Source organism: Hyaena hyaena, unplaced genomic scaffold (assembly GCF_003009895.1).
Source record: "Hyaena hyaena isolate Hyena2069 unplaced genomic scaffold, ASM300989v1 scaffold_1283, whole genome shotgun sequence".
NCBI classification, from domain to species: Eukaryota; Metazoa; Chordata; class Mammalia; order Carnivora; family Hyaenidae; genus Hyaena; species Hyaena hyaena.
Genome location: NW_024081919.1, coordinates 374,743 through 402,315, shown reverse-complemented (window position 1 = coordinate 402,315; position 27,573 = coordinate 374,743). Strand labels below are relative to the sequence as shown.

Sequence of the window (27,573 nt, the reverse complement as noted above, 5' to 3'; positions counted from 1 at the left end):
CTGTGTGCACTGACAGCACAGAGCCTGCTTGGGACTCTTCTCTTTCTCTCAAAATAAATAAATAAACTTAAAAAAATAAATACCTTTGATAGACTCCCTAGGCAGAGGTTTGATTTTCTCTTGACTTGGCTGTCACCCACCCTTGGGTCCACTGATGGAGTTGGGATGGAAGGTGGGGTCCCAGAAGATCCCCATGTTTGGGTGGTGAAGATGCCCTTCACTGGGATGGGGAGCCATCAGATGAGCCAGCGGGACCCACTGGGTTTGAGAGGTATGTGGGTCATCCATGGAGAACCATTTGCCCCTGCATCCACCAGGTGACACCCCATTCCTGGTCTTTGGCTCTCTCTTCCAGATCAGGGAGTCCTCAAAACTGTCAGGCGAGACTAGTAAGGGCCAGAAGAAACCTTCATGCTAGTTTTACAGGCTGACTCTCTATCAGAGTCAAGTTTGTGGGCTGTGCTAGCCGCACCCTCAGCGTGGCCTATCTCTCAGAAATGTTTGGGAACCAGGTAATTTCCCAGACTCCTGGTCAGGAGATGGGATTTTCCACCTCGCAAGTCACTTCCCAGTTTCATTCAGCGCCTAGAAGCACCAATCTTGCTATCTTCATCTTGGGGGTTGGTGGCCCAGAGCAGAGGTCCATGAACCTCTCGGGCAACCTGCAGTGAGGGAACAGGGGAACAGAATAGACTGCAGCCCTGCTCACCCCACTCCTCAGAAGTGCCCTGTGTGTTGGGGCAAGGACTCCCAGGCCTGGCGGAGTAAGTTCTGGCCACACGGGGCTGGCCCTCACTTAGAGTTGCGGCTCAAAGAGGGTGAAGATGGAAGACGGCGAAGATAGCGGGTAGAGTGGGTGCTGGGTTGCAAATAGGAGCCCCAGGGGAGCCAGCCAACCCTCATGGCCCTTGGCCTGGGCCCTCTCTGGACGCCCTCAGTTTCCCGGATGGCTTTCTGCCCCGGACTTGTTTACTTGTTTGTCACCTGGATGGGAGACTTAAGAAGGAAAGCAGGGCAGGGTCTGGCTCGCTCTGAGAAGAGCTTAAAAAATGCTTAAGGACAGGGGCATCTGGCTGGCTCAGTCGGTGGAGCATGCAACTCTTGATCTCAGGGTGGTGAGTGCAAGCCCCACTTTGGGCATGGAGCCTACTTAAAAAAATGTTTAAGGATAAATGAACAAACGAGTAATAGTGATAACAGCCAATTCAGTATACACAGCTTATTAAGTTACATATACATTTGTAAGCACACATACAAATTATATATCGTATAGTGTTTAGTCTTAAGAAAATATAACCCTTTGAGATTAGTGCAGAGACACCCTCAGATGGTCTGGCTCCAGTCCAAATGAGTGAATCATATAGAACACTGGTGGTCCCCCAGAGCTAGTGTCACCTTTGTGAGACGTCTTTTTCCAAATTAGTGTCCCATCCCCCACAGGAGTGGGGAGCCTGCGGGGAGGTGGGAGGGGGAGCTGGATGCAGGGCAGGTTGAGAGGCACAGCCTGGGGGCAGCAACAGACCTGGTGGGAGGGTGTCTCCAAGGGGAAGGGGCACAGAAGGAGGTGGAGGGGTCCCCGAGGGCGGGAGCCCCGGGCGCGGGTCGGGGCTAAGAACCGGAGTAGGGATGCGGGCCGAGCCCTAGGGAGGGGGCGTGGCCGGAGGCGTGGCCTAGAGGCCCCGCCCCCGCCCCGCCCCCCACCTGCCTCCTTCCCGCCGCCCGAACTCGGGCTTTCGCTTTCCGTCCGAGGCGCCGGAGGCAGCGGAGAGCGGAGAGGAGGCGCGAGGGCCCGAGGGCGCGACAGCCAGGGACAGCCGGACCCACCGCGCTCCCGCCGCCGCGCGCACGCATGGCGCCCGCCGCCCTCTGGGCCGCGCTGACCGTCGGACTGCAGCTCTGGGCCGCGGGGGGCGCCGTGCCCGCCCAGGTGGGTGACTCGCGCTGCCCTCAGGCCCACCGGTGGGCGGGCACTCCCCTCCCCCATCCCGGGGCGCCCTGGCGGGGCTCGGGGAGACCGAGGCGCCGCCCCCCAAGGGTGAGACGACCGCCGACCCGCTGGGCCCTCTCCCCCACGCCCCCGGAGCCACACGTGCGCTCTGGCAGCGAACTCGAGTCCCCGCGGCCCCGGGGCGCAGCCCGGCCCCTCTGTCCGCGCAGACCCGGGCGTGTGGGGCCAGTCGGCCGCCCTGGGCTGATCCCCGCGAGAGCCGCCCCCCCACCCCGACACCCCTGCGACAGCGGCGCCCGGCCGGCCTCCCGCGGCGGGGGGTAGGGGGCTCCGTACCGGGAGGCGCTGTCCCCACTGCGGACGCGGGCCCCTCTTTAGAAGACTTCCTCCTCCTCTGGGCTATGGTTTTCCTCTTTCTTAGAAATGCTCGGGCTGCGCTTCTGAAAGAACGGGGCCAGGTGTGCAGTAAGCGCCTAATAAGGGCACAGGAGGACCGTGGGCTGCGTCCCCGTGTCGGTTGCGCAGACCCTCTTCCCCGGGACCGACTTGGGGTGTCTGGCGAGCACTTCAGAGCCTGTTCTCTGCAGGCCCTTGGGTACGGGGGAGGAGACCGTGTCTTCGGGTTCCCCTGGGCTGGCCTCTGCCTGTGGCTGAGCTCTGGGGACGCGGGAGGCGAGGGAGGCCCTCCGGCAGGGTAGTAAAGGCAGACGGGGTCCCTTAGAGACTGCAGAAACATGGAGAAAACAGAGGCCCCAGAGCTGTTATTCGGTATTACCTGCACCCACCACAGTTTCAAGGTAGAGTCTGCAAAGGGATTGCTCACCCTTTGCCTGTTTTTGGCAGCTGCATGGTCTGGTAAGACAGAGTAGCCCCATTTCACAGAGAAGGCAAACTGAGGCTCAGAGACCTTGTATTTCATGGAAAGGCACTCTTCCTCTAAAGGGGGCATTTTCCCCTCCAACCCCCTCATGACCTTACCCTAGTGAATGTGTGGTGTGCTGACTCAGGTGAACATCTTCACGGGGAGGAAGGTGGGAGGTGGCACTGGCTCATGTGGTGATACGAAGTGACTCACTGGGCACGACTAGAGGCATCCTTAGAGTCCAGCTCTCGAGCGCAGAGGATGGAGGCTGTCGGACCAGAGTTGACTCGCCTGCAGTGGGTACCAGGGTGCATCCTGGAGGCGGGGGCTGCCCCAGAGAGTGTCTTGAAAACAGAGGAGAGTCAGAATCCCAGCTCTGAGAGCCTGAGCGCAGGGTCAGGCCACAGACTCAGGCCTCGAGGGGTATGGTCCTGCCCTGGTGAACCCTGGGGTCATGTGAGCCCCTCGGCGGAAGAGGTGCAGGGCTCCTCTGTGGGACACCAGGCTTGGGGCCTGGAGTAGAGTTAGGGTCCCCGCCCCCCGGCCTATGTCCACAGCCTCGGCCGGAGCTGGCCTCCTGGTCCCCGCTGGCCCTCCTTGGTGGCATCGCTCCCCATGTTGGCGCACCTCTATCCCTGTCCCGAGAAGCCTGCTGTGGCTCCCGGTGGTGGAGGGACGAGTTCCCCCGAGTCCAGGTTGGAGCAAGTGAAGCATCTGGGTCCTTTCTGCCACCACTGTGCATCCGTACCCCACATCCAGTGGGACTTGGTCATCGCGCTGTCCCCTCTTCATGGCACACCCCTTGCCCCCTGCTTCCCGCCTTTCCCACAAGCCACCCCCTCCAGAAAAGTCTTTCCTCACCCTCCTGGTTGGATCGAAGCTCTTTTGTTTCTCGAAGCCCTTTGTTTCTCCCAGGGACCGACTCTATTCTGCTTTTTAATCTGGTGGTGGCTTATCTGCCTCATCAGGTGGAAATTTCCTTGAGCGCAGGGGCCCGTGGGGTCCTCTTCCTCCTTACTGTTTTTTTTTAATTTTCTAAAATATTTATTTATTTTTGAGACAGGGAGAGAAAGAGAGTGAGTAGGGGAGAGGCAGAGAGAGAGAGAGGGAGACACAGAATCTGAAACAGGCTGCAGGCTCTGAGCTGTCAGCACAGAGCCCGATGCGGGGCTCGAACCCACAAACCGCGAGACCATGACCTGAGCCGAAGCCGGATGCTTAACGACTGAGCCACCCAGGCGCCCTTCTTCCTTGTTTTTATGGACTAAGTGCCGGGCACTGTGCTAGGCCTTTAGCACAGAATCTCACTGAAAGCTTCCTTACAGCAACTCCTAACCGAGGGGGTGCTGCTGTTCCCATTTGGAGAGGTTGTGGCATTTCCCAGGCTAACAGAGCAGGGGCCGGGGAGGGGCTGGGGGGATGGGAACGCAGGTCCGCCTGGTTCCCCAGCTCCTTCCGCCCTGCCCTCCCTGTGTCTGGATCTCTGCCCCCCGCCAGCTCCCTCACACCCTGTACACACAGGGTTGTTGGCCGTGACTCAGTGCAGGTGCAGGAGGAGCCCCAGGGGGCCTGAGCGGCCAGCAGGTGTGGCAGATCCACTTTGCCATCGGGGCTTTGGCCTCCTTTAAAAGCCATTTCTGGCTGTGTGGAGCGCGTCATTCATTCATCTAGTATTCGTTCATTCAGCAAGTAAAGGCCAGGAAAGCCGGCAGATAGGTGAGCACGGTGCACTCTGATGGGGGTGGCGGGGCCCGTTGCCGGGGAGGGGGGTCTGGCCCGCCCTTCACTGGAAGTCTTGACGCTGAGGGGCCACTATGTGTCTGCTCATTACCCAGAGGCCTCGGGCCAGCTGGAGTTAGGGCACAGATTGGGGCCCCCAGTTTGGCCTGGGGACAGTGGCCTTCGTTGTGGAGATGGGTGTCAGTGTCCCTGCTGTCCCAGGACGCCCCCTGCCTGGCCTTCCAGAGAGGGGCCCGTGTGCTGGCTGAGGCTGGGGGCTGGGGGCTGGGCACTCCTACGGGGGGGGCGGCGGACAGCCAGCCGGGCACCCCGGGGCAGCGCCCTTCCTTCACTCCCCCAGCATTCGTGGACACCTGCTCCAGACCCACCCTGCTGCTGGGCCCCGGGGACCTGGAGGTGACCCTGAGCCGGCTCCAGCTTTCCAGGAGCCACACTGCCAGTGGTCACAGACCTGGGCTCTTCCCCTGCCTGCCCTTGAAAGCTGGGCCAGGTCTGCGACGTGGATGTGGGGACATGGAAAGTACTTCCCTCCCCTCCTTCCTGTCTGCACTGAGCCGAGTGGGCACGAAGGCCTTGCAGCAGATAGTGGCTGAGAGTCCGCCTGGCATTTTTGTGTTGGGTCGTGACCCTCACTGACATTCTGGAGCACCATTCCTCCCCAGGGCTCAGAGGTATTTTATGGCATTGACCATCCAGTGCTTCCTGGCGAGTAGCCAGGAAGGTTGTATGTTGGGTGGGTGGGTGGGGCAGGGGGAGTTTTGATGCCAACCATTGTGTGTGTGTGTGTGTGTGTGTGTGTGTTTGTATGTGTTACATTCAGCTCTCAGTTTTATGCCACACTGGTTGCTTTTCTGTTCCACAAGCATGTCACCCACACACCTACCTCAGGGCCTTTGCACTTGCCTTTCCCGTTCCCTTGAATGCTCCTCCTGCTGATATCCCCTACTCTCATTCACACTCCTTCTTTCTGCTCAAATGAATTCTTCTCAGAGAGCCGCTCTCTGACTGTCCTGCCTACAAAAGCTCCCCTCAGGTGCTCTCCCTCCCCTGACCTGCTTTGTTTTCTTTGTGCTTTCTCTCACTTTTGTTGCATCTCCTACTGGAATGTAAGCATGGTGAGGGCTGGTACCTGCTCCCCGCTACAGACTCGCAGCCTAGAACCTGGATTCTCATTCTTAGCACTCTTGACATTGGGCCACATCGTTGTTTGGGGGCCGTGCTGTGTGTTATAGCACGTTTAGCAGCATCCCTGCCCTCTACCCACTAGATGCTAGTAGAAACCCCTGTTTACTTGTGACAATTAAAATGTCACCAGAGATTGCTAAACGTCCCCTGGGGGAGAAATTGCCCTGATTGAGAACCACTGGGTTAGAATAGTGCCAATGGAGTAGGTGCTAGAAAATTCTGAGTAAATGTGCAAAAATATTCATTTGACCTTTACAATGGCCCTGTCTTATGCCTGAGACAGAAGCGTTTGAGAAGCCAGTGGTGGCAGGGCTGGGATCCAGCCTGTCTTCCTCTGTTTGGGGTATTTCTCTGGGCTCCTCCACGTGCTATATTGGGTCTGCGGAGGCTAGGGGTGCTCTCCCTACAGTGCTCCCTAAAGTGCTTGTGACAGGGCCACCCACTCACTGGCAATGACTCAGGGCCCCGGTCGGCATGTGACTTGTCCAGAAGCAGGCAGGGAGGGAAGCCGGGGGTTAGGGAGGAGAGAGGGGTGCCACCAGGGGAACAGGAACAAAGCAGAGATGGTGTGGCCCCCAGTTCCGGACTCTCTGCTGGGTCATGGGGAAGCAGTATTGATGACTTAGGGGAAGCGCCCAGCCCTCAGAATCAGGCAGACCTCAGCTCAAACCCTTCCTCTGCTGCTTACCGGCTGTGTGGTTTTGGCAAGTCTTTCTATCTCTGGGAGCCTCTGTGTTTCCATCTGGAAAATGGGAACGACCCCCAGCTCATTGGATGCTTGTCAGGGCTAAAAGTGCTTTGTAGGCTGTGCACCTCACTGGTGGCTGTTTGAGCACTGGTGGCTTTGCAGGGCCTGCCCTGCCTTTGGGGCGGGACCACGGGGGAGTCCGGTCCTCTGTCTCTGAGCCCCAGGGGCCCCAGGGCGTGGGTGGCAGACCTCCCGTTGCCCAGAGCTTCTGCCCAACATCTCTGGGAGCAGCTTTCATTCTGCCTTGCCTTTTCCTGGCTGTTCCTGCTCCCTTGATGCCCCCTCGCTGGGCCTCTCACACCCCCTGCCCAACGGCCTGGCCTCCAGACCCTTGCAGCAGTCACGGCCGTGGGGTCAGGAAATCACTCCCCCACCCCTCTCATGAGTGACAGGTGCTCACCTGGGGGTGCGCAAAGGGTACATTTGGCACAGTTTAGAGGAGTCTTAAGACCTCCCCGTGAAGGGAATGTTCTGGCCTCAACTTTCCTGCCTTCAAGATGGGCCTTCTTCCCGGCTATCCCTAAAGCCTCTTTCATTTCTAACCTCTGTGATCCCGAGGTTCTGTTTACTTGTAACTCTGAGAGGGGAAAGCCCTTTGGGGAGGTGGGGGCGGGGTCCTCGGAGGCCATTCTCCAGCCTCTATGGGACTTTAAGACGGCAAGGGCCCGAGGAAGGAACACTGGCCCGGGTGTCAGGAGAACAGAGTTCCCAGCCCAGCACTGCCACCGTTTTGGTGTGTGACCTTGTTCAGGCTACTTAGCTTCTCTGCGGCTAAGCATTCCTCCGTATTAAACCTCGCACCACTGACCCCCGCACTCTCCTAGAATGCTGGGGAAGTGCTACCTTTGCATGTGCTTGACAAAGGCCATAGAGCTCAGGGTGGGGCGAGGGAGTAAAAGTTTTCCCAGGAAGGAGAGCCGTGTAGCACTCCTGCTCTCAACATCTTGGCTTCCCAGACTCTCTTCCTGCTGACCTCAATCTCACGGGCTCTGCCCAGAATGATTTCCTTGACTCAGGCCCCAGTGGCATGAAGAATTCCTGGCCGCCTGTCAACTTGCATCCAAAACAAGATGTAGAACCCTCCGGCAGAGCGGGGCTTGTGGCTTTCCTGTCTCCCTGCCACTGAGTAAAATGCAGAAGCCAGACCCACAGGGGCCCCAGCCCGTGCGTAAGTCTGCGCTGTGGGCACCCACTGCAAGGCCTGCCGTCTGGGAACCCACAGATTCAAGGAAGCCTCGGTGGGAGTAAAGGGTTTCCTCGAAGAAGCCGCCTGTTACCTGTGCCGGGCACACGGCCCTCCCCGCTGTGCCGAGTCTGGCAGGCCTCCTTCACGGCCCGGGGCCTTGGGTATGGGTCCCCATCTGCCGCGCTGTGGACCCTGCGGCTAGGACTCTGAAGCCGTGGGGCCCACGGTCATTTTCCACTGTGGCGTGGTGTGAGGTCACCGGGGAGGTAGTGACATCACTGTGGTTTGGGGCACTCGGGGTGCGCACGCAGTAGGAGGAAGTGTCTGTTTACCCACTGAGGTTTGGAAGAATAGATTTCCTCCTGCCCTAGAGGTGAGCTGAGTTGGGGGAAGGGGAGGGGGAGGGCGGGCCGGGCTGCAGCCGAGGTCTGGTGTCTGCCCTGCTTTCTTGTTGCCTGTGACATACCGTTCTACCTCTCTGAGCCTCCACGTCTTCTTTGCAGGGACAGGCTTCATCTCTGGTGTCACCTGTGGGGCAAATAGTGCGAACGTAGAATGCCTTCAGGGGCTATAGGATGTGTCTGTTTCTAGAACGCTGGGTCCTCAAGACGCCAGCAGACTGCTGCTCTGTCCGCGGCTTTGGAGCTGGGGCCCAGAGTTGACCCAGCTGCTCCGACAGGGCGAGAAATCCCCAGGGGGTTTTGTTTGTTTTCTTTTGATGTCCAAGACTGTGGCCCACCCATCTGTTTCAATCTGAGCTTGGCCCCGAGTGGGTATGGCTGGTGTGGCCACAGGTTCAGGGAACTGAGTGGGCCTGGGATGCGGGGTGGGGAGCAGAGTGGGGAGGGATTTGGGGACAGGCAGGCTGTGCACGGGTATCTTCTGGGCCATCCGTGCGAGGCCTTCTCAAGCGCCTGTCGGGGGATGCCAGAAGCTGTGGAAGTGACCAGAGTGTGGGGCTGGGAGCTGGGGAGCTGGGGCCTGGCCAGTTTCCTTCTTTCTGAGCCTCAGCTGCCCCAGCCAGAAATTGAGCTCAGTGTGGACCTCGCCCACTCCTGCCTTGGAGTTATTTGGCCCCAAGTGTTAGACTGGGGGAGGCCCTGGGGGAGGTGATGCACGGGGTGGGGGGAGGTTTGTGACTTTGAGCAGAGGGTGGAGAGCAGCTCTGGCCTCCACACGCCGGCCCTCCTTGGAAGGCCCCTGTCTGGACTTGATAGTGACTCTCCCGGGAAGGGCTCCCAGGACCTTAGTCAGCAGGATGCTCACCAGCATCTTGGGCACCCCTGTCTGTCATTCCTCCTGCCGACCCACAGCCTGGCCTCTGTCTGCCACTCGTAGAGACTACAAGTTCAGCTTCTCCGCGAGCCTGCTGCCTCCGCATCCCGCTCCTTCCTGTCCCGTCCTCCCGGCAGCCTTGAGTCCTCCCTGAGCCCTGGCGTGATTCCCCGCTGTCCTCCCCCAGCCATGGCCCCCCTCCCCCGAGGGCTTTACTCTCCGCCCGGCCTGGCCCCTTGGTCACTGCCCTCATCTTTCCTTGTCGCTTTTCCTGGCTCTGCCCCCCATCCTGGCCTCTTCCAAGTCCCGCAATGACCACACAGGGATGCGTCTAAAAGCTGCGCCCTGAGGGTGGGCAGGATGGAGATGAATGGGTCCAGGAAGGGGAATGGTGTGTGTGGGGGGGGGGCCGCGAGGCAGGGCTCACAGCGGAGAGTAGTTAGATGGCCCTAGCAGGAGCGAAAGCGTCGTTAGGAGCCGTGATGGGAGGCATCTTCACTCCGGAGTCCATGATTTTGGCACCACCCTCACCTCCTATCAGGGGCTGAGGCAGTGGGGAGCCACTGATGGTTTTAGAGCAAGGGAGTGACTAGAGCAGAGAGTGAATTAGGAAGATCAGTCTGGCCTCGGCGGGCAGGCCAGATGCAGTAGAGACTGTTGCAATAGTTTAAGCAGGAGCTCTGGGCTGAGGGAGTAAGCAAAACGTGAAGGAAGGGTCGGAGGCTTTGGGGAGGAACAGGAGGCCTTGACCGGACCCAAGACCTAGTGTGGGACAGAGGTTCAGGAGGAAGAGGAGTTGTCCCTCTGTACCCCGTCCTGTAACACGAGGTCCTTCTTGGCTCCGGCCTGGGCCAAGTATCGTGGCCAGTGTCAGCCTCGTGTTTCGAGCTGCTGTGGGCGGCTGTGGGCGAGCCTGGCCTTGGTCCCCCCGGGGTTCCAACTGGGGTGCCTTGAGACTGGGCGTGGCTGATCCATCTGTCTCACGTGAGATCTCAGGACTTCTGGGGGCTGCATAGCTGTGCTGCCAGGGCGCCTCGGGGCCTTGAGCTGAACTTTACTCCTCCCCACTGGTAAGGTGGAGATAAAGGTGTCTCTGTCGCTTTCCATCGGGGCTGGGACTGACATCCAGGGAGGTGCTTCATGGTGCCGGGGGTCTAATGCCTTCCCCTCAATTCTCACAGCCCCACCTTCCCCGGAAGGGGGACCATCACTGTCCCCATTTGCTAGGAGAGGCGGTTGAGACACGGAGGTTAAGCTGTGTGCCCAGGCTGTCAGCTTACCCGAGGCAGAGCCACGATCCCACGGCAGGCGGTGGTGCTCCAGGGCTCTGTGCGTGCATGGCAGTCGCCGTGGCTGCGAGGGGCTCTCGTCTGAAAGCTGCTGCGTGGTCTCCCCCCAGGAGAGGACAGACGCCTCCCTCTCTCCATTTCCTGCCCAGTCCTCATGCTGGCTCCACCTCGTTTCAACTAATTGGAAATGAAAACTTTGCTTCTGTTGGACAGTTCAGCATCTGTTAGGCACCTACTGTGGGATGTGCCCTGGGCTGGGCATAGAGCAATGAGTAATACAAACCCAGTGAAGCCAAATACACTTGGCTCTTACTGCCCGCCAGGCACGGTGCTGAGCACTTTACACGTGTTCACTCAGTGAATCATAATGGCCCTCTGTGGCGGGCACTCTATTTGTCCCCGTTTGATAGATGCCAGAACTGAGGCTGGTGCAGGGCAGAGCTGGGAGTAAAACCCAGATGTCTGGCTCAGAGCCCATATTAGAGTGTGTAGAGGGGGCAATACTGGGAAATGAGTAATTAACCAAAAAGTGGTCTGGGTGGTATAGAGATCTACCGAGGTTGCCCTGGGTCCACGCTGGATCTACCCTGGGGCCCCAGGAGGGACCTCTGGCCCCATCTGGGAGTTTGGAAGTTTCACAGAGGTGCTTAGTGGAGCGGACCCTTGAAAGAAGGTGGAGAGTTGGGCCTGCCATGGGGGTCGGGATGGTGGAGCGAGGGGACGAAGGAGCAGGCTGCGCCAGGGGCTGGGCAGCAGTGCCCGGGGCTCAAGCTGGGGATGAGCTCGTGCCTGAGGGCAGTGGAGCCAGTGGTTTGAAACGGGGTCCGACGTGGTTTTGGGTCAGGTTGGAAAGCCTGGGGACCAAGAGTGAGGAGGCTGTAGCCGGTGGGACGTGCCAAGGGTCGGGAGGCAGGAGCCGGGGTAAACTGAGGGGGCCACACCGACCGGCCAGTGTGTGGGGGGTGGGGTGGGGAGGGGTGGAAAGGGGTGTCCTCTGCAACTAACCCGAGGGTTCCTTGGGGGCAGGGACCACATCCTGCCATCTTTGAGCCCGGGCACCTCGCACAAAGCCTGGCCCGAGAACCGGATGCCCGCCCGGGCTTCCTGTCTGCCCCTGGTGCACTTCTAAAGCGACATCACAGGCGGCAGGCAGGGGGTGGGATGTGTCACCCCTGGGCGGCCGTCTGTGATGTGGTCGGTCTTTCCTGACGCAGATGCCGTTCCTCTCCATGACGGCAGACGGGCCTCTGTTGCCTGGTCCCGGCGTCGTAGCCGCGCTGGCCTGGCCTGATGTGGCTGCACCCTGCAGTCCACGGGGCTCCCACGAACCCCCAGAGAGTGAGGCCCAGGTGGCTTTGCCGCCTCCCAGCATACCGCAGGGCCCCGGAGACCTGCCATGCAAATGATGGGGTTTCTCTATTGCTTGAGATGGTTTCCGTCCGTGTCGGGGTCCCTGGGTCCTTCAGCAGACGCCTCTGCCCCTGGGGCCCCTGGAGACCCTTTCGGGAGAGTCCCTGAATCTACCTGCAGCTGGCTTGCTGAGTGTTCTCCCAGGAGGTGGTCTTCCCCTCGGGGCCCCTGTTCTATAAAACGAAGGAGCAGGACAGAACGAGAGCATATTAAATTGTCCACGGACACAGAGGCAGGTGGATCCGTGACTACTTCCTTTCTGCCGCGTGCTGGCTGTCTGTTCTTGGACTTAGCATCGAATCTCCAGAAGCCTCTGTTGCTTCTTCCTAAAATGGGGTGATGCTGACCTCCTTGCGTTGGTGCAGGGATAAAACGAGAGGAGGTGTGTGGTGCCCAGTGCCGTGTGGGTGCAGTGGGTGTGTCTCCTGGGTCTGCACAGCCTCCATGTCCTTCTGGCTCTGCGTCATGGGGCTCTTTGTCACGTGCTACCCCCCAAAGCCTGAAGCTGCTCCCTGTGGCCTCCTGCCACCTCCTCCCTTCTTGCCTTCTCCCCGCCCAGGGGCGCTCCCAGTCCAGGCTGGGAGAGTGACCTCTTCCCAAGGGTACGGGCATCTAAGCTCGGGGGAGGGGTCTCCAGAACATTAAAAGGCCTTGAAGACCCCAAAGGCATTGACTGAGCTCATGGTGGCAGGAAGGGCAGAAGGCCCCGTGCGCAGTTTGTTACCCTCAGATGGCACTGTCCTGGGGCCACCGCTTCTTCTCCTTCCCCGGTCCCGCCCTGCTTTCCCTTCCTCTCTCTCACTGTTTATAAATAGAAGAAATCGAGGGCCGCCACCTTGGGGTACACACGGAGCCGGGCACAGCTCCAGGAGCGGGAAAGACAGAAGTCATCTGATGCAAGGTTTGCCCAATTCCCGGCGAGAGCGCTGACTCAGACTCCACACCCAGACTGGCAAGGCTGCCCTGGTCCTGCCGCTCACTGGCCAGTGGCCCCGGTGAAGTGTCCACCTTGAGCTGGTTCCCCCTCCCCCAGCCTTGGCCGCTCTGGTTACTGCTCCTCTAGGGTGACAGTTGCGGGGGGGAGGTCAGGAGGGGAGGGGGCAGCGGGCAGGAAAAGACATGTCTGACTCACCAGGAGAATCTTGTCTGGCTGGAGCTTTGCCCCAGGCAGGCCCCTGAGGCTCACTTGCTTTCGGGATCTTAAGGCCTTATTCCTGTCCCTTATCTTGGACACCATGTCCTCTGGCCACATAATGGACCCCCAGGTGCTGGGTTTTGGCCGCTCTTTACTTTGGGGTCCTGTCACCCCTGCAGGTGATCCCCTTGAGTGAAATGCCTTTGAGACAGCCCAGGAAGCTCACCCCTGGGACTCTCCCTCTCTCTCTGCCCCAGCAGTAGGCCTGCCTTGAAGGCCTGGGGTCAGCCTGGGGTTGACCCTCTAACTCCAAGGGTCACAGCTCAGCGTCCCCACACTTGCCTTCAAGGTGGGAGGACACCCCCTCCTTTGCAAGGGCCACCTAGGCCATCTAGCACCTCATTAGACCCGGGCAACCTGCTGCCCAGGGTCCTCCCCTCGTCCATTCGCAGCTGAAAGCAAGCAGAAGGAGCCAGTGCTAACAGTCCATCTGACACAAGTCTGTGACTCAGGGCCTGTGCAGCCCCCGCATGGGTCCTCTGGGAGCCTGGGAGAGGGTGAGGGACCCAAGTTCAGACCCCCTGCCTTTCCTCCTACAACAGCCCCAGGAGGAGGCAGGGCAAGCCCTTGCTTGTGTCCCCATTTTACAGGTGACAGTGTTGAGGCTCAGAAAGAGCAAGTGACACACCCAGTCCCTCAAGACCAGCATGTGCACCCCCTAACCGAAGCCTAGGGCTCCTCCTGTGATGCCCCTCTCCTCCCAGAGGCCACCTGCACAGGCTGCCCTCGCCCCAGGAGAAGGAATGGGGGGCAGAGGCTGGGGCCTGGGAACACCCCAACATACCTGCTTTCAGCCTTGCCTCACACTCTGGCCCCACCCCCCCCAGCTCATTCAGTCTTTCTGCCCTTCACGTAGGCAGGCCACCCCCCCACCCCCCACCCAGCACCTTTGAGGTCTTGGGAGGGGCCTGAGCTTTCTGACACCTGCTGTTAAGAAGCTAGAGCTGGAAAGGGTTTAGAGCATCAGCCAGGCCCGCAGCACCGTTTTCCAGATGAGGAAACTGAGGCACAGAGAAGCCAGTTACTGCCCACCAGAGAGGGGGTGCTTGAGTATGACAGGGAGGACCCCTGGGTGTCTCTAGGGGTCCGGTCTTCCTGGGGTGGGGGTGGGACCCAGGCACCAGCTTGTTGCCAGGGAGGAAACACGTCTGGAGGCGAGGGGACCCCTTGAGGGACAGTGTTCCCATCTGTGGCTTGGGAGTAATGATAGTGCCGGCCTCACAGAGCTGGGGTGAGGATCCGAGAGGCCGTGCCTTCTGCTCCCGGGAGGGGCAGAGACTGGACGTGTTCAGTGCAGCAGTGCCCAGCACCTAGAACGGCAAGTGCTCAGTACCGTCGGTTGAGTGAATGACCGCGTCCGCTTTTGTCCCTGACTTTCTCCGCCATTAAATGGGTGGTTGCCGAGATGGCATCCGAAGCTCCTGCCAGCCTCCAGCTACTGGGCCCCGATCCTGCGCCTGCCCCTGGGCCCCGCCCTCCTTTCCCTCGGCTCCCACGCCTCCTTGGGGCACTGGGCGCAGCTGCTGATCGGCTGGGCCGCTGACCCCTCCCTGCCCACGGAGTGCCGCCTTCAGGCCTCTGCTGCCAGCCCGAGGACGGGTCCTCTCGGGAGCCCAGTGACACGGGCGGTTCTGGGACGAGCCAGGTCTCAGGCGCCGACTGTCCCTGCTTGCTGCGGGAGACTGGCCTGCTCTGAGCTTCCTGGGTGGTCGCCTGGGGTCAGAGGTTGTTGGCCTGAGGCCGAAAGGGGTCCCCGGTGCAGGGGGTATACGTGTGTGTGAGAGAAAGAGAGCCTGAGGGCCCACGTGGGCCAGGGCCCCACTTGGCACGGAGGTGGGTGCCTAGGAGCTGGTGGCGCGCGGTGACTCGGGGACCACGCCGAGGGCAGAGCCGAGGACCTGGCTCCGTCGGCTGTCCTGAGATGGGACGAAGGTTTCTCCAGCAGCCCCAGGGCAAGAGTCGCATCTCCGCTCCTCCCCATCCTTCTTGGACGACCTCAGACAAATGACCTGATCTCCCCGAGCTGCGAGGTGGGCACACGCCCTGTTTTAGGGGGTGGAGGTTGGGTTCCGTAAAGCGCCTGCCCCCTGGCCTGGCCCGTAGTAGGTGCTTAATGAATATCCCCTGGTTTTCCTTCCTCCTCAAAGGGCCAAAGCTGAGAAGCTGGAAGAGTGACAGAGGCCGCGTGGTGGGAGGGCGTGCTGAGTTCGGGAGGCACTTGAGGTCCCGGGTCTGTGTCAAGGGGGAAGGGACGCTTGGGTCCCATGTTCTCGGGGCCTCCCCAAGAGAAGGGAGGCGGGAGAGGGGGCGCGAGGAGCCGGGCTCTTGTGCCGCAGCCTCGGACACGTCACTTAACCTCTGAGCCTGTGAACGTTGTGGGGAGACGGCAGCACCGTGGATGTCGCACGTGCGGGTGCGCCTGGGAGACAGCGGGTGCTCAGTGCGTGAGAGCGGCCCCGTTCCTCAGGTGTCCTCTGCCCTGGGTGGAGGGAGCCCCATGTTGAGGAAATGGAGCAGCTGACCCTGATGTGGCGAGGCAGCTCTGAGGGCTGTAGTAGTGGGGGGGGGGGGGTGGCTGACGGCCTCCGCGTGCACGGCCCTGCATCAGCCTGCCGCCAGCCACGCCCTGGAATGGCCTGGAGCCTTTGGGAAGCCAGGGAGGTGGCTTTCCTGCTCTCTGTCTCCATTTCGCACAGTCTGTGTGCCTCATACATTGTATGTTAGGTAGGCCCGCCCTTCCTCCCTCCCTCTCTTCCTTCATCTGTTATCTTCTCTCCCTCTTATTTACTGATCTATCCATCCATCCATCATCCATCCATCCATCTATCATCCATCCATCCATCATCCATCCATCCATCTATCATCCATCCATGCGTCCATCTATCCATCCATCATCCATCCATCCATCTATCATCCATCCATCCATCATCCATCCATCCATCTATCATCCATCCATCATCCGTCTATCCATCTATCATCCATCCATGCGTCCATCTATCCATCCATCTATCATCCATCCATCCATCATCCATCTATCCATCCGTCCATCCATCCCTCTTCTCCAGTCCCCCGTCCCCATACTTAGTCACAGATTGCCTGCCTATTTAAATGAGTGTTGTTTTTTTTTTTAAGTTTATTTATTTTAGGCAGGGAGGAGAAGACAGGGGGGAGAGAGAGAATCCCAAGCAGGCTCTGAGCTGTCAGGGCAGTGCCCGATGCAGGGCTCAAACTCCCAAACCATGAGACCAGGACGTGGCCTGAAGTCAACCACTTAACCGACTGAGCCGGCCACCCAGGCGCCCCTAAAGGACTGGTTAACAGTCATCAGTGATTTCCAAATGTTCACCTGGGGATCCTGTGTTTTGAAAGATTGGGTTCACTAAACTGCTGAGTAAATTGAGTACTCTCCAATTTATTTCCTCATTTTAAAATGTCAGAGCTCCCCTGTGGGTGGGTCTATGTGGCTCTGAGCCTCCCCAACACCAGCCAAAAGATCTAGAAGCTTCTATAGCCCCATGTTTCCCAGAGACCATTTGCCACATTCTGGGAGCCATCCAGAGACCCCCGGCCCATGTGGCCCCTGAGGTGACCTGAGGCCTGGCTCCCAGGGCTGTGGTTCGGCCGGGCCTCTGCTCTGGGAGCGGCCACAGTAGAGGGAGTGACCTTTCGTCCCACTCAGCAGAGGGGCTTTCTGTTCCTCATTGTTTAGCCATGACGGGGCTTTGGTTGTTGGGTTTTTTGTTTTTTTTTTTTTTCCCCTTCTGTCCAGAAGATAAACAGGCTTTAAGATTGCTCAAGGGAGGGCTGACCTCTTCTGCCAGCCGCCAGCCCCTGGGCTCTGGAATCACACAGAGCGGCAGGAGGAAGTGTAGGGAAGGGTGTTTATGACAAGATTCTGACAGGAAAAGGCCCTGGAGGGAGGCCTCCGGGCAGTGGCTTGGGGGCTCTGGGGGTCCCAGTGTCTGCCTGTGTCCAGGAACCCTTGGCCTGTGGGTGGAGAGGGAGCACAGTCTTGGCTGAGGCAGGGCCCTTTCCCATCAGGCCTTTTGAACCCTGACAGGAAACCCTCCCCCAGCCAGGGCAGGCCTCCCGGGGCCGCAGCACGGGAGCTGCCCTGGGGGCCCGAGGGCCTCTGTCTGCCGCCAGGAGCCGCCCTGGGTCTCTGGGCCCCACGGGAGTGAGGGGCTCCCCTGGTTACCGCTGCGGCCCGTGTGGGGATGAAGCCCGGCTGCGCGGGTCCCCGAGACCTGTGCGGCCACCCTGCAGGGGTGAGAGGGAGGCGCGGCCCTCCCTGTCCTCGGGGCTGCGGTCTGAGGGGACAGGCAGCTGCCTCCGGGGGCGCTCAGCCAGGGCACAGCCCCTGCCCTTGGGGAAGACACACAGCTGCAGCCTGCAGGGAGGGCGCGTGTGGGGGCCGCGGGGGGCAGTCCGGCCCTTCGCTGGGGTCAGTCAGTCCACAGCTGAACAGTGTGTACAGAGGGAGGATTCCTCTGGGTTAGGGGCTCCCCTAGCCTTTGACCTTTGGGTCTGCTCTCCATGCCCCCCCAAACCCCAGACGCTTTGGACGCTGACAATGAGCCCCACCCCCAACTATGAGGAGCCCTGATACGGGGCCTTACTTCTCCCCCTTTTGTCCAGGAACCCGGCAGCCTGCTCCAGGATGGGACGGGGAGGGAAGAAGAACTGTGTGCGTGCGTGCGTGCGTGTGTGTGTGTGTGTGTGTATGTGTGTGTGTGTGCGCGGCTGTGAGCGTGCAAGCTCACGGTCCAGATGGGAGTGGAAGTCACTTCTTTAGGCTCTGTGCCGTGCAGGATGGTTCCCGCTTCCGCTGCCGGCCACCTGCGTCTGTCCCAGCCTCACTAGAGGGGTTTGGGCGCTGGCCCGGGGGGTGGAAGGTGGGCTTCGGGGGCAGGGCCAGCGTGGCGTCTGCACCCATGTTCGTGCTTCGTGGCCGTGGTGCTGGGTTGGACCCCATGAGGAAAGGTGTGGTAACGAAGGCCACTGCCTAGATTGGTGACCCCTGAACACCTACTACAGGCCAGGCTCTGGGGTAATGGCAAAGAGCTACTCCCAACCCACAGGCTCAGAGGGCACCCGTTTTGGGGGGGCGGGCACAGCCCTGTGTGCCTGGCGCCCTGAGGGAGGAAGTTGGGATGCTGGGTCCGAGTGACCCCTGGGAAGCCCTCAGGGGGAGCCTACTGTCAGAAGAGAGAAATGGGGTTTCGTCAGAGGAAGCGGGGAGCTGGTCCACATGGAGGAGGCACCTCAGGCAAAGGCGTGGGGACAGGAAGAGCCGCAGATGGCTCTGTAGCAGGGGGCCCGGGCCACTGAGGGTCGGTCCTCCCCACCATGGCTTCCAGCCGTTGACATTCAGCTGTGGGAGGTCGGGGGTGTCTGGGGCTGCCCACAGGGGCTACTCATCCCCCATGGAGGACCGAGCCAAGGTCCGGCTTCCCCAGGCTCTGGCAGCCGGGACTCCTAGGCGGTGCTGTGGAGGGAGTAGGTGGAAGCCATGTGCCACTTCGCTGCGGCCCGACCCCTCGGGGGTCCCTGGAGGGTCAGCTGTACCCGGGGTCAGTCCCACAGTCCCACAGCCATTACCAGGCAGCACCCAGGGCAGCTGGGGGTGGGTCCCCTGCTGGTAAAAGGGGCTCTGAGTGGGGTGCAACAGCACCGCTCACTAGAGCACCCGGCGCCCCCTGAGTGCTCGGGCCACATGGTAACTTGTCATTGTTGTCATCAGTGAGCATTCAGCTACTGAGCCCCCGCTCTGCGTGCGCCTCGTGTTGGAGGCTGAGGTCTAGAGGTGATGAGGCCGTTACCTCTGGCCCCTGCATTGCAGACACTTGTGGTCCGTGTGTGTATGTGTGCACATGTGCACATGCACCCACGCAGAAGGACAAGTAGGTACCCCCGTTTCAGCGCAGTGAGCTGATTGTTAGAAGGGACCCTGTCCAGTGTTCAGAGAGAGAGCCCAGAGGAGGAGGAATCTGACACAGTCTGGGGGAATCAGGGAGGGCTTCTCAGAGGAAGCAGCATTCAGCCAGAAGCACGAAGGGGTGATTCCCAGGTGCAGGAAGGAACAGGAGGCAGCCTAGGCAGAGGGCCACCTCGTGCTGAGCACTGTGGTTCTCTGTGACTGAGGCCACTGGCTTTGGCGCCTCACACGTGCCCCTCAGGAGTGGTAGGAGCTCGCCCCCTCTCCGGCCCCCCTCCGGCTCAGTGCCCCCGCCTACAGACATGAGTGTGCTACACTGAGGGAGGAAGAAGAGGCAGTGAAAGAAGGCGAGAACTCTCCTGTCTACCTTCCCCTCAAAGGGAGAAGTCCCCACGTCAGTAGAGCCCCAACAGGGAGTGGGCCGGACACCGGCAGGCCAGAGGATGGGGATGTGGGTGTTAAGCGTGACAGTCCAGGGGTGGCCATTTTGACGGCTGTCCTTCCTTTCCCTTCCCTTCCCTCTTCCAGGTTGAATTACCCCCCTATATGCCGAAGCCTGGAAGCTCATGCCTACTGAAAGAATACTTCAACCAGAGGACCCAGATGTGCTGTAGCAAGTGTCCGCCTGGTAAGCGGTGGGCACTGCGGCCCTGACCCACCGGAGAGAGTGTGGGGCGGGGGGGGCTTAGGGTGGGGTAGGGTCATGGCCCTCAATTCCTACTGAATTCCTTCTGGTTCCGCGAACTGGCCCCGTGCTGCCTCCTGCTTCAGGGCCTTTGCACATGCTGTTCCCTCTTCCTGGCATAGTTCCTGACTCCCTTTCTCTGCTTAGCATCTACTAAGTGTCAGGTGTTCTAAGTGCTTGGAAGACAACAGAGAGCGGGCAGAGAAAATCCTCACCCTCGTGGATTTGGCATCTGATAGAGGCACAGACAAATAAACCAACAGAGGAAACAGTTATGTGGGCCTATCAGGGTGAATGCTGTGAAGAAAACAAGGAGGGTACAGTTGGTGGAGACAGACGGAGTAGAACATGCTGTTTTATATGGGGTGGGTGGGGAGGGCTGCTGAAGGCCCTTGGGCAGAGGCGGGCAGAGTGAAGGAGTGCATTATCCAAATGTATAGGAAACAGCATGCCAGGCTGGGGAAACAGCAAGTGCAAAGGTCCTGAGGTAGGAGACTGGTTGGTGAATTTGAGAAACAGTGACGCCAGCGTGTGGCCCAGAGTGAGTAAGTTGGCAGGGGCCGTGGTAAGGAGTTTAAATTTTATTCTGCAGAAGCTAGGGAGCCATTGGAGGGCCTCTGAGCTGTTAGCTGAGGTGTGGGCAGGCACACATGTACCTGTCATTTCCCACAGTCATTTTAAGAGACCTCACAAGTGGCTCTTTTTCTCTTAATTGGCAGGGTCTTTGTAAGAAGTTACTGGATTAGCACAGCAGTGAATATGGCAGGATAGGGCTCAAGGCTCAAGAGAGAAGCTCCTTCGTGGTTTGCTTTGATGTTGTCCTATCTCCTGGCATGCCTTCTCTCCAGGCCCACAAGTCCCATGTCCTCATCCTTGATAGGAAACCGGGGACTACATACCTACTGTTGCCTTCCCACTAGCTCACACCCACAGGTGGAGCCTTGTAGCCATCAAGAAGAAAGGAGCTAGCAACCCAGTTCTCACTAAAGTGTGATTGACTAGTAACAGGCAGTTCCAGCGGTGGAATCCCAGGCATCTGGAAAGAACAGAGGGAAAGGTATTTTATGAGCATCAGGGGTTTAGAGATGGAGCGACAGCTAGGATCTGCAAGATGTCAGATGACTCAGTGAAGGACTTGGAACCCTTTCAAAGAGCCTTCCCGGCCAGGCTTCAGGATGCCGAGGCTCTGGGGGGTGGTGGATGAGCCCAGGGCCCTGGTAGAAGCCCCGCCCCACTGACCTCTGGCCCTTGCTTTCCCAGGCTACCACGCACAGGTGCTGTGCAACGAGACCTCAAATACCGTGTGTGCCCGCTGTGAGGACAGCACCTACACCAAGCTCTGGAACTGGGTGCACGAGTGCTTGAGCTGTGGCTCCCGTTGCACCACTGGTGAGTGGGCCAGAGCCGGGGCCGGGCCCGGACACCCTCCTCCAGCCGCTGTGCAGCCCAGCCCCTTTGACTGAAAGCTGGCCAGGGCTACCCCAGGCCAGTGTTTTCATGCCCCAGAGCATGGGGCTGCATTGGGTACAGCCCTTCACTTGGTAAAACACTTGGTAAAGAGTGTTTACCAACGGCACTTTTTTAAAAAGTTTATTTATTTATTTTGAGAGAGACAGAGACAGCGTGGGTTGGGGAGGAACAGAGAGAGAGGGAGTTAGAGAATCCTGAGCAATCTCCGCACCGTCCGTGCGGAGCCCGATGTGGGGCTCAAAGCCACGAAACCATGAGGTCGTGACCTGAGCCAAAACCAAGAGCTGGACGCTTAACCGACTGAGCCACCCAGGCGCCCCCCCAACAGCGTTGTCATCCTCACCTAAGCCCCTTTGACGGCCCATGGGGCAGGCAGGCCAAGGGCAGGCGTGAGAGAACGGTGCCCATTTTAGAGCTGAGGAAGCTGTGTCCGGAGAGCAGGGGTGTGTGCTCACGCTGTCGTGGAGATGCAGCGAGGCTTCAGGCCTCGGCCCTGCGTGGCCAGTGTTCTTTTTGCCCCGTGCTGGGGGAGCGGGATGGTCCACCAGCTGGTTGGAGCTCGGAGCTGTCTGCGGGGGGGGGGTGGGCTGGCTGGGGGGAGGCTGGGCGTGGTGGTGGGCAGGGCCGGCGGAGGCGGGAATGACCCTGGGCGGCCCTCTCGCTCTCGCAGACCAAGTGGAGACTCAAGCCTGCACCCCGGAACAGAACCGCATCTGCGCCTGCAGGCCGGGCTGGTACTGCACGTTTAGGAGGCAGGAAGGGTGCCGGCTGTGTGCGCCGCAGCGCAAGTGCCTCCCGGGCTTCGGCGTGGCCAAGCCAGGTAAGGGGCTGGAGCCAGCGGTCCCCAGGGACCCCCTTGGGCCTTTCCTTTGTGGGTATCAACCCACCAGCTCAGCCTGGGAATGTCAGCAGTGGTGGCCCGCTGCCCACCCGTTCCCCTTACGTTCTTTCCTCCAGCGTGCTGGATTAGGCTCCTACTGTGTGCTAGTCCTTGGGGCTCCAGAGATGAATTAGATTAAGCCCAGAGTTACTGGAACATCAGATGACCCACATGACCCCAGAGAACAGGAAGTCACTAGATTTGGTTAGCTGTAAAACTCTGCTGGTGCACGCGCGCACACACACTTGCGTGTTTTAAGGGATGGAGGTGAAGCGGGCCCGTAGGCTCCTGAGACTTCTCCTGGGGCTCCTGTGCGAAGGCCCAGTTGTTCTGCTAAGTATCTGAGGTGGTGACGGGTTCCCATTTTTCCTCGAAGGAACCGCCACGTCAGATGTGGTGTGTGCTCCCTGCGACCCAGGAACGTTCTCCGACACGACGTCATCCACAGATACCTGCAGGCCCCACCGGACGTGAGTGGCTGGAGGAGCAGGGAGGGTGGTCCCTGGGTGACTGGGGTCTAGGGCACAGACTGGCCTCGCCAGGGTGCCTGACATCAGGCATTGCCGAACACGCCTGTTCGCCTCCGGAATGGGTTCAGCCCAAGGTGGGTGGGTGGGTGGGGCCCAGCACAGATGGCAGGTGAGTAGTAGCTTTGTCCTGGAAGTCAACACTGGGTGGGGGCCTGGGGAGACGTGGGGAGGGGACAGACAGGGGCTGTTCTGTGTGGCACAAATGCTCTCTCCTGCCTGCTGGCTCCCACGAGGGAGCCCAGCCACGCTGAGCCCTCAGTCCTCTCTTGTGTCCTGACCAAGCCTCCTCCTCCCCCAGCTGTGGCTCAGTGGCCATCCCTGGCAATGCAACCACAGATGCCATCTGCGCGTCTGTGCCTCCCACCCCGAGGGTGGCCCCACGCCCGGCCTCCACGTCCCAGCCAGCATCTACACAGCCCCAGAAAATAGAGCCAACTCCAGGGCCTCGCACGGTCCCTAGCACCTCCCTTCTGTTCCCGATGGGCCCAAGCCCCCCAGCTGAAGGGCTCAGCACGGGCGACGTCTCTCTTCCAATTGGTAAGTCCCAGGAGGGCTCATTTAGCCTCCCTGCGTCCCTTCCTGTCTTCTATCTGTGAGTCTCCCAAGAGCCCGCCTCTGGCTGCACCGCGTGCTTGCCCTGGGAGGCCGGTGGCCGTGAGGCTCGGCTTCCTTAGAGACCTGGTGCTGCCACAAAGAACTGCCAGGCAGGAGAGGCGGGGTCAGCATTTTATCTGCAGGCAGAGGTGGTTTCCTGGTGAACTCATCAGCCGGTGGGCAGGGCCAGGTCACCCCACGGCCTTCCCTGCTGGGGTTGGGACTCCCTAAGATCTACCCAGAGATCTCAAACTGGTGACCCTGGGGCTGGATGTGGCCAAGAGACGTGTGTTTGGTTTGGTCAGATTTTTTTGGTTTATTGGTCTTGTGATTGAATTTGAGGGACTCTGGACTGGGCTTGCCCCGCCTGGGGTGACCCAGACACTGACTTGGCTGCCTGGCCCCCTGGTATGTTTGAGTTTGCCTTCTGCAAGTTGTTTTGAGCTTCTCTTTTTCCTTCTAGGACTGATCGTAGGTGTGACAGCCTTGGGTCTGGTGATCATAGGGCTGGTGAACTGTGTCATTATGACCCAGAAGAAAAGTAAGTCTCCATTCTTTCCTCATTCATGCATCCGTTTGTTCAGGAAGCTTTTCTGGGGTGCCTCCGGGCAGTCCGGTGCAGGCCACAGCCTTGTGGGTCAGACATCTGGATAGGGGAGCCCCTGTGATGTAGGAGCTCAGAACCTGGGGTACAAGGCAGTGCCACGAACTTGCCTACTAAAGAGGCAAGATGCAGGGCACCTGAGTGGCTCAGTTGATTGAGCGTCTGACTTTGGCTCGAGTCATGATCTCAGGGTTGGTGAGTTTGAACCCCACAGCAGGCTCTGTGCCGACAGTGCTGAGCCTGCCTCTGGATCCTCTGTCTCTCTCTGCCCCTCTCCTGCTTGTGTTCTCCCTCTTTCTTTCTCTCAAAAATAAACATTAGAGGCACCTGGGTGGCTCAGTCGGGTAAGCATCTGACTTGACTCAGGTCATGATCTCACAGTTCATGGGTTCGAGCCCTCCGTTGGGCTCTGTGCTGACAGCTCAGGGCCTGGAGCCTGCTTCTGATTCTGTGTCTCCCCCATTCTCTGCCCCTCCCCTGCTCATGCTCTCTCTCTCTCTCTCTCAATGATAAAAACTTATTTAAAAAGCCCATTAAATTTAAAAAAAGTCCTCTAAAGGGGCAAGACTCCATCAGAGCTGTCCAAGGAGGTGGGAGTCTAGGATTGTTGTTGGGAAATCCTGGGGGCCTTATGGAGCAGGTGACGTCTAGGCTGAGTCAGATTTCCACGGGCAGATGAATGTGTGTAGGAAAGAAAAGGCCGGCTAAGGAGAAGGCCTGGCGCGAGCACATAGTGGGGTGCTGGAGAAGGGTGAAGTGTGTGTGTGGGGGGCACGGCTGGGCACCCCGGGGAGTTGGGAATGGCAGCTTGCGCCGCCCCTGGGGCCAGGCCTACCCTGGCTGGTTCCTCTTGGGCCCCATGCTGCCCTCCTAAGTTAGAGCAGGTGTGGCCTAAGAAGGCCACACACCCTGACTTGTCCCCTCTCCTTCTTTGCAGAGAAGCCCTTCTGTCTACAAGGAGAAGCCAAAGTGGTGAGTGCCCCTCTCTGTCCCCCCCCACCACCAGTCCCCTTATTGCTGGGCCGTGTCGTGCCCACGGGCACTAGTGCATTCTGGGGGTTGGTCTGCCCGGTGTCAGGTGGTGCGCACCCGGGGAGGCCGAGGAAGGGCCAGCCAGTATCTGCCCCTGGGGGTTAGGCAGCCCTCCCTGGGCTCAGAGAGACAGCTGAGTGTGAAGTGCAGTATCAGAGCAGGGGGGGTTGGTGGTGTCCGTGGCAGGCGCCTTCCTGGACCCGGAGCGGGAGGATGGGCAGGTGTGACATTGCTCTCGACTCTGTCTCCTCACTGTTAAAAGGAAACAGTGTCTCAGCCCAGCTGGCGGGCAGTGCTGTTCACTCAGCGACAGCAGTTGGCAGGCTCGACAAAGCGCTTCCTCACGGAGCCCCGCTGGGGTTCCCTGGTTTTCCAGAGGGCCTCGCCTTGTCTCTGGGGTTGAGGTAGAGACGGGGGGTTTGGGTCCCGAGCCCTGGGTCCGGCTCTCCACTTCAATCAAAGCGACTCACTTTTGATCCTTTTATTTTTTAATTAAAATTTTTTTTTCGCATTTATTTACTTTTGAGACAGAGCGTGAGTGGGGGAGGGGCACAGAGAGGGAGGGAGGCACAGATTCGGAAGCAGGCCCCAGGCTCTGTGCTGTCAGCCTAGAGCCCGATGTCGGGCTTGAACTCATGAACTATGAGATCATGACCAAGCTGAAGTTGGACACTTAAGCGACTGAGGCACTCAGGTGCCATTTTTAAATTTTTTTTTAAGTGTTTATTTTTGATGGAGAGAGATAGAGCATGAATGGGGATGGACAGAGAGACAGGGAGACACAGAATCCAAAGCAGGCTCCAAGCTCTGAGCTGCCAGCACAGAGCCCGACGTGGGGCTCAAACCCACGAACACGAACCACAAGATCGTGACCTGACCTGAGCTGCTGACTGGGCCACTCAGGTGCCCTGATCCTTTTTTTTTTTTTTTTTATAAAGTAGGGTCTGTGAGGGACTTTTGTTAGAGACAAACCACGGACAAAGTAGTTCATCAGTTTCTCATCAGGAAGACCTTGGCCTGCAAGTGACTGAACACTTACGGGTGACTTAAAGGGGCTTTTTCTCGCATCCCAGAGAGTCGAGGGGCTGCCAGCTGCTGGGTTGCATCCTTCTGTGAGGTCCGTGGGACCCTAGGCTCCGGCACCCTCAGCCTGTTGGCCTTTGTTCTCTTGCTTGTGGCCTTAGACCAGAAGTTAGTGGTCCCCACTTTGCATGTGGCCTCCAGGTTTGAGGCAGAAAAAAGGAGAAAGTGGCCAGGCCAGCGATGGTGCCTTTTATCCGGAAATCAGATGCTGTCCCCGGAGCCCTGGGTGGCCTTCTCCTTTCCTCTCATTGGCCAGAGTGGTGTCGTGGGGACCACCCCTACCTGCAAGGGGTGGGGGCTAGAAAAGGGGGTGCTTTGCTTTCCCAGCCTCTATGCTGGAGGAGGGCAGGGATGGGGCTTGGAAATGGGTGTGGGGTGAGCCAGTACACAGTGCTTGCTGCAACCCCGTACCTGGTAGGCAGGGCAGAAGTTTTACCCACTTTACAGATGGGGAAACAGAGTCTGAGGCGCTCCCTCCGTGTCCCCTGTCCTGCTTGGGCAAGGTTTCTTAACTTCAGCAATTTTGATATTTGGGGCCCGGTAATTGTTTTTCATGGGGGGCTGTCCTGTGCATTGGAGGCTGTTCGGCAATATCACTGGCTTCTCCCCCCTAGATGCCAGTAGTGTTTTTTCTCAGGAGCAGCAACCGAAAATGCCTCCAGATCCTGCAGAATGATCCCTGGGGGACAGGCTTGCCCCTGATGGAGAACTGCTGTGCCGGGGAAGGAGCTCAGCCCTCGGTGGCCCAGTGCCCAGGGTTCACACAAGGGAGTTGGACTTGGTAGGGACTAGAGACTGATCTCCCCCCTGGCAAGAGAAGAGGTGCAGAGAGGGAAAGTGACTTTTCCAAGGTCGTACAGCAGTGTGTTTCTGGACTCCTGGCCCAGTGCTTTTTGTCCTGCCGTGCAGCATCTCAGCAGACGTACGTTCTGATTTGGAAGTTCAAACTGTTTCCCTTTCCTCCAGGGTGCAAATGCCACTCCTTCCCTTTCCTCTGGCTTCAGTTCAGCGACGCTGACGGCTGCTGCCCGGTGGCGTGGACGGCCAGCACACCCGGCAGCCTGGCTGCCACATTCTGTCCCCTGCCAAGGGTTTCCCAACACTCGTGACGATGTCTCAATGTGGCCCCAGCAGCCTCCACTTCCCCTTTCTATTGAGGAGTTTCATGTTCGCTGAGTGTAGCTCGCTTATTTGTAGAGTGTGGTTGAGCATAGAGCCCCGTGGTGTGCTGCTAACCGGCTCTCTGGGCAGGAAAACAACAACAACAACCCAAACTCTAATTTGCGGCGTTTGCTCACATTATTATAAATTCCCACCGTGGCTGATCTCAGGCTGCCGAGCGTGCAGCCGAACGCTTGCTGAGCGTGCAGCTGGGGGGAAGTGCGGGAGCCGCTGCTGGCGGAGCCCCATGCGTACCCCTCACGTAGCCCTGTGAGGTAAGCACTAGCGCCCATTCCATTATACAGATGGGGACACTGAGACTCAGCGAGGGCCCATTACCCGTGTAAGGTTAGATCACTGTTAAGAGGCATAGCCTGGGTTCAAGACTTAGTCTGAATCTGGAGGCTTTGCCCTTATCCCCCAGCAGGGTCTGCCCTCACAGGGTGGGCGTCTTGCCAGGGTGCCCTCCGGTACCCAGGCTCCCACCCCTGCCCCGCCATGCTTAGCCTGTGCCCACCCTTCCTTACCCACCCCTGTTGAGAGGCTGCCTGGTCATGCTCCAGACCTGGGCCGCCGCGGTTGAGAGTAGGGAGACCCAGAGCCCCCCGCCCCTCCTGCTGCGGAAGTGACTCCGAGGCGCGGTGGGACGGTGGCCTCCCTTTGCTGGGACGAGGCCAGCATCACATATGTGAGCTCACCCACAGCCAGTCACTCCCACAGATACACTCACGCGTGGGCTCACGTTGAACAATGGGAGT

The 27,573-nt window shown here is 59.3% G+C and overlaps 1 protein-coding gene and 1 long non-coding RNA gene across 3 annotated transcripts in view; one reads left to right on the top strand and one right to left on the bottom strand.

Annotated features, from left to right (window-relative positions):
• Positions 1-55: 55 nt before the first annotated feature.
• On the bottom strand, positions 56-7,917 carry LOC120224911. 2 transcript variants are annotated; one of them, XR_005526704.1, is made up of 3 exons: positions 7,761-7,917; positions 2,285-3,154; positions 56-662 (listed from the first exon to the last, which is right to left on the bottom strand). It is a non-coding gene; the product is annotated as an uncharacterized LOC120224911 (long non-coding RNA). The 2 variants fall into 2 exon arrangements; XR_005526703.1 differs by lacking the exon at positions 56-662 and having other exon boundaries at positions 1,189-2,388; positions 2,927-3,154.
• TNFRSF1B (TNF receptor superfamily member 1B) overlaps positions 1,754-27,573 on the top strand; it is a 33,571-nt gene continuing 7,751 nt past the window's right edge. The window contains exons 1-8 of the mRNA XM_039223155.1: positions 1,754-1,927; positions 19,305-19,404; positions 20,722-20,850; positions 21,602-21,751; positions 22,188-22,281; positions 22,640-22,878; positions 23,399-23,476; positions 24,477-24,511. Coding sequence (XP_039079086.1) covers positions 1,850-1,927; positions 19,305-19,404; positions 20,722-20,850; positions 21,602-21,751; positions 22,188-22,281; positions 22,640-22,878; positions 23,399-23,476; positions 24,477-24,511 — 903 coding nt within the window. The 5' untranslated portion in view covers positions 1,754-1,849. The remainder of the gene's footprint in view (positions 1,928-19,304; positions 19,405-20,721; positions 20,851-21,601; positions 21,752-22,187; positions 22,282-22,639; positions 22,879-23,398; positions 23,477-24,476; positions 24,512-27,573) is intronic.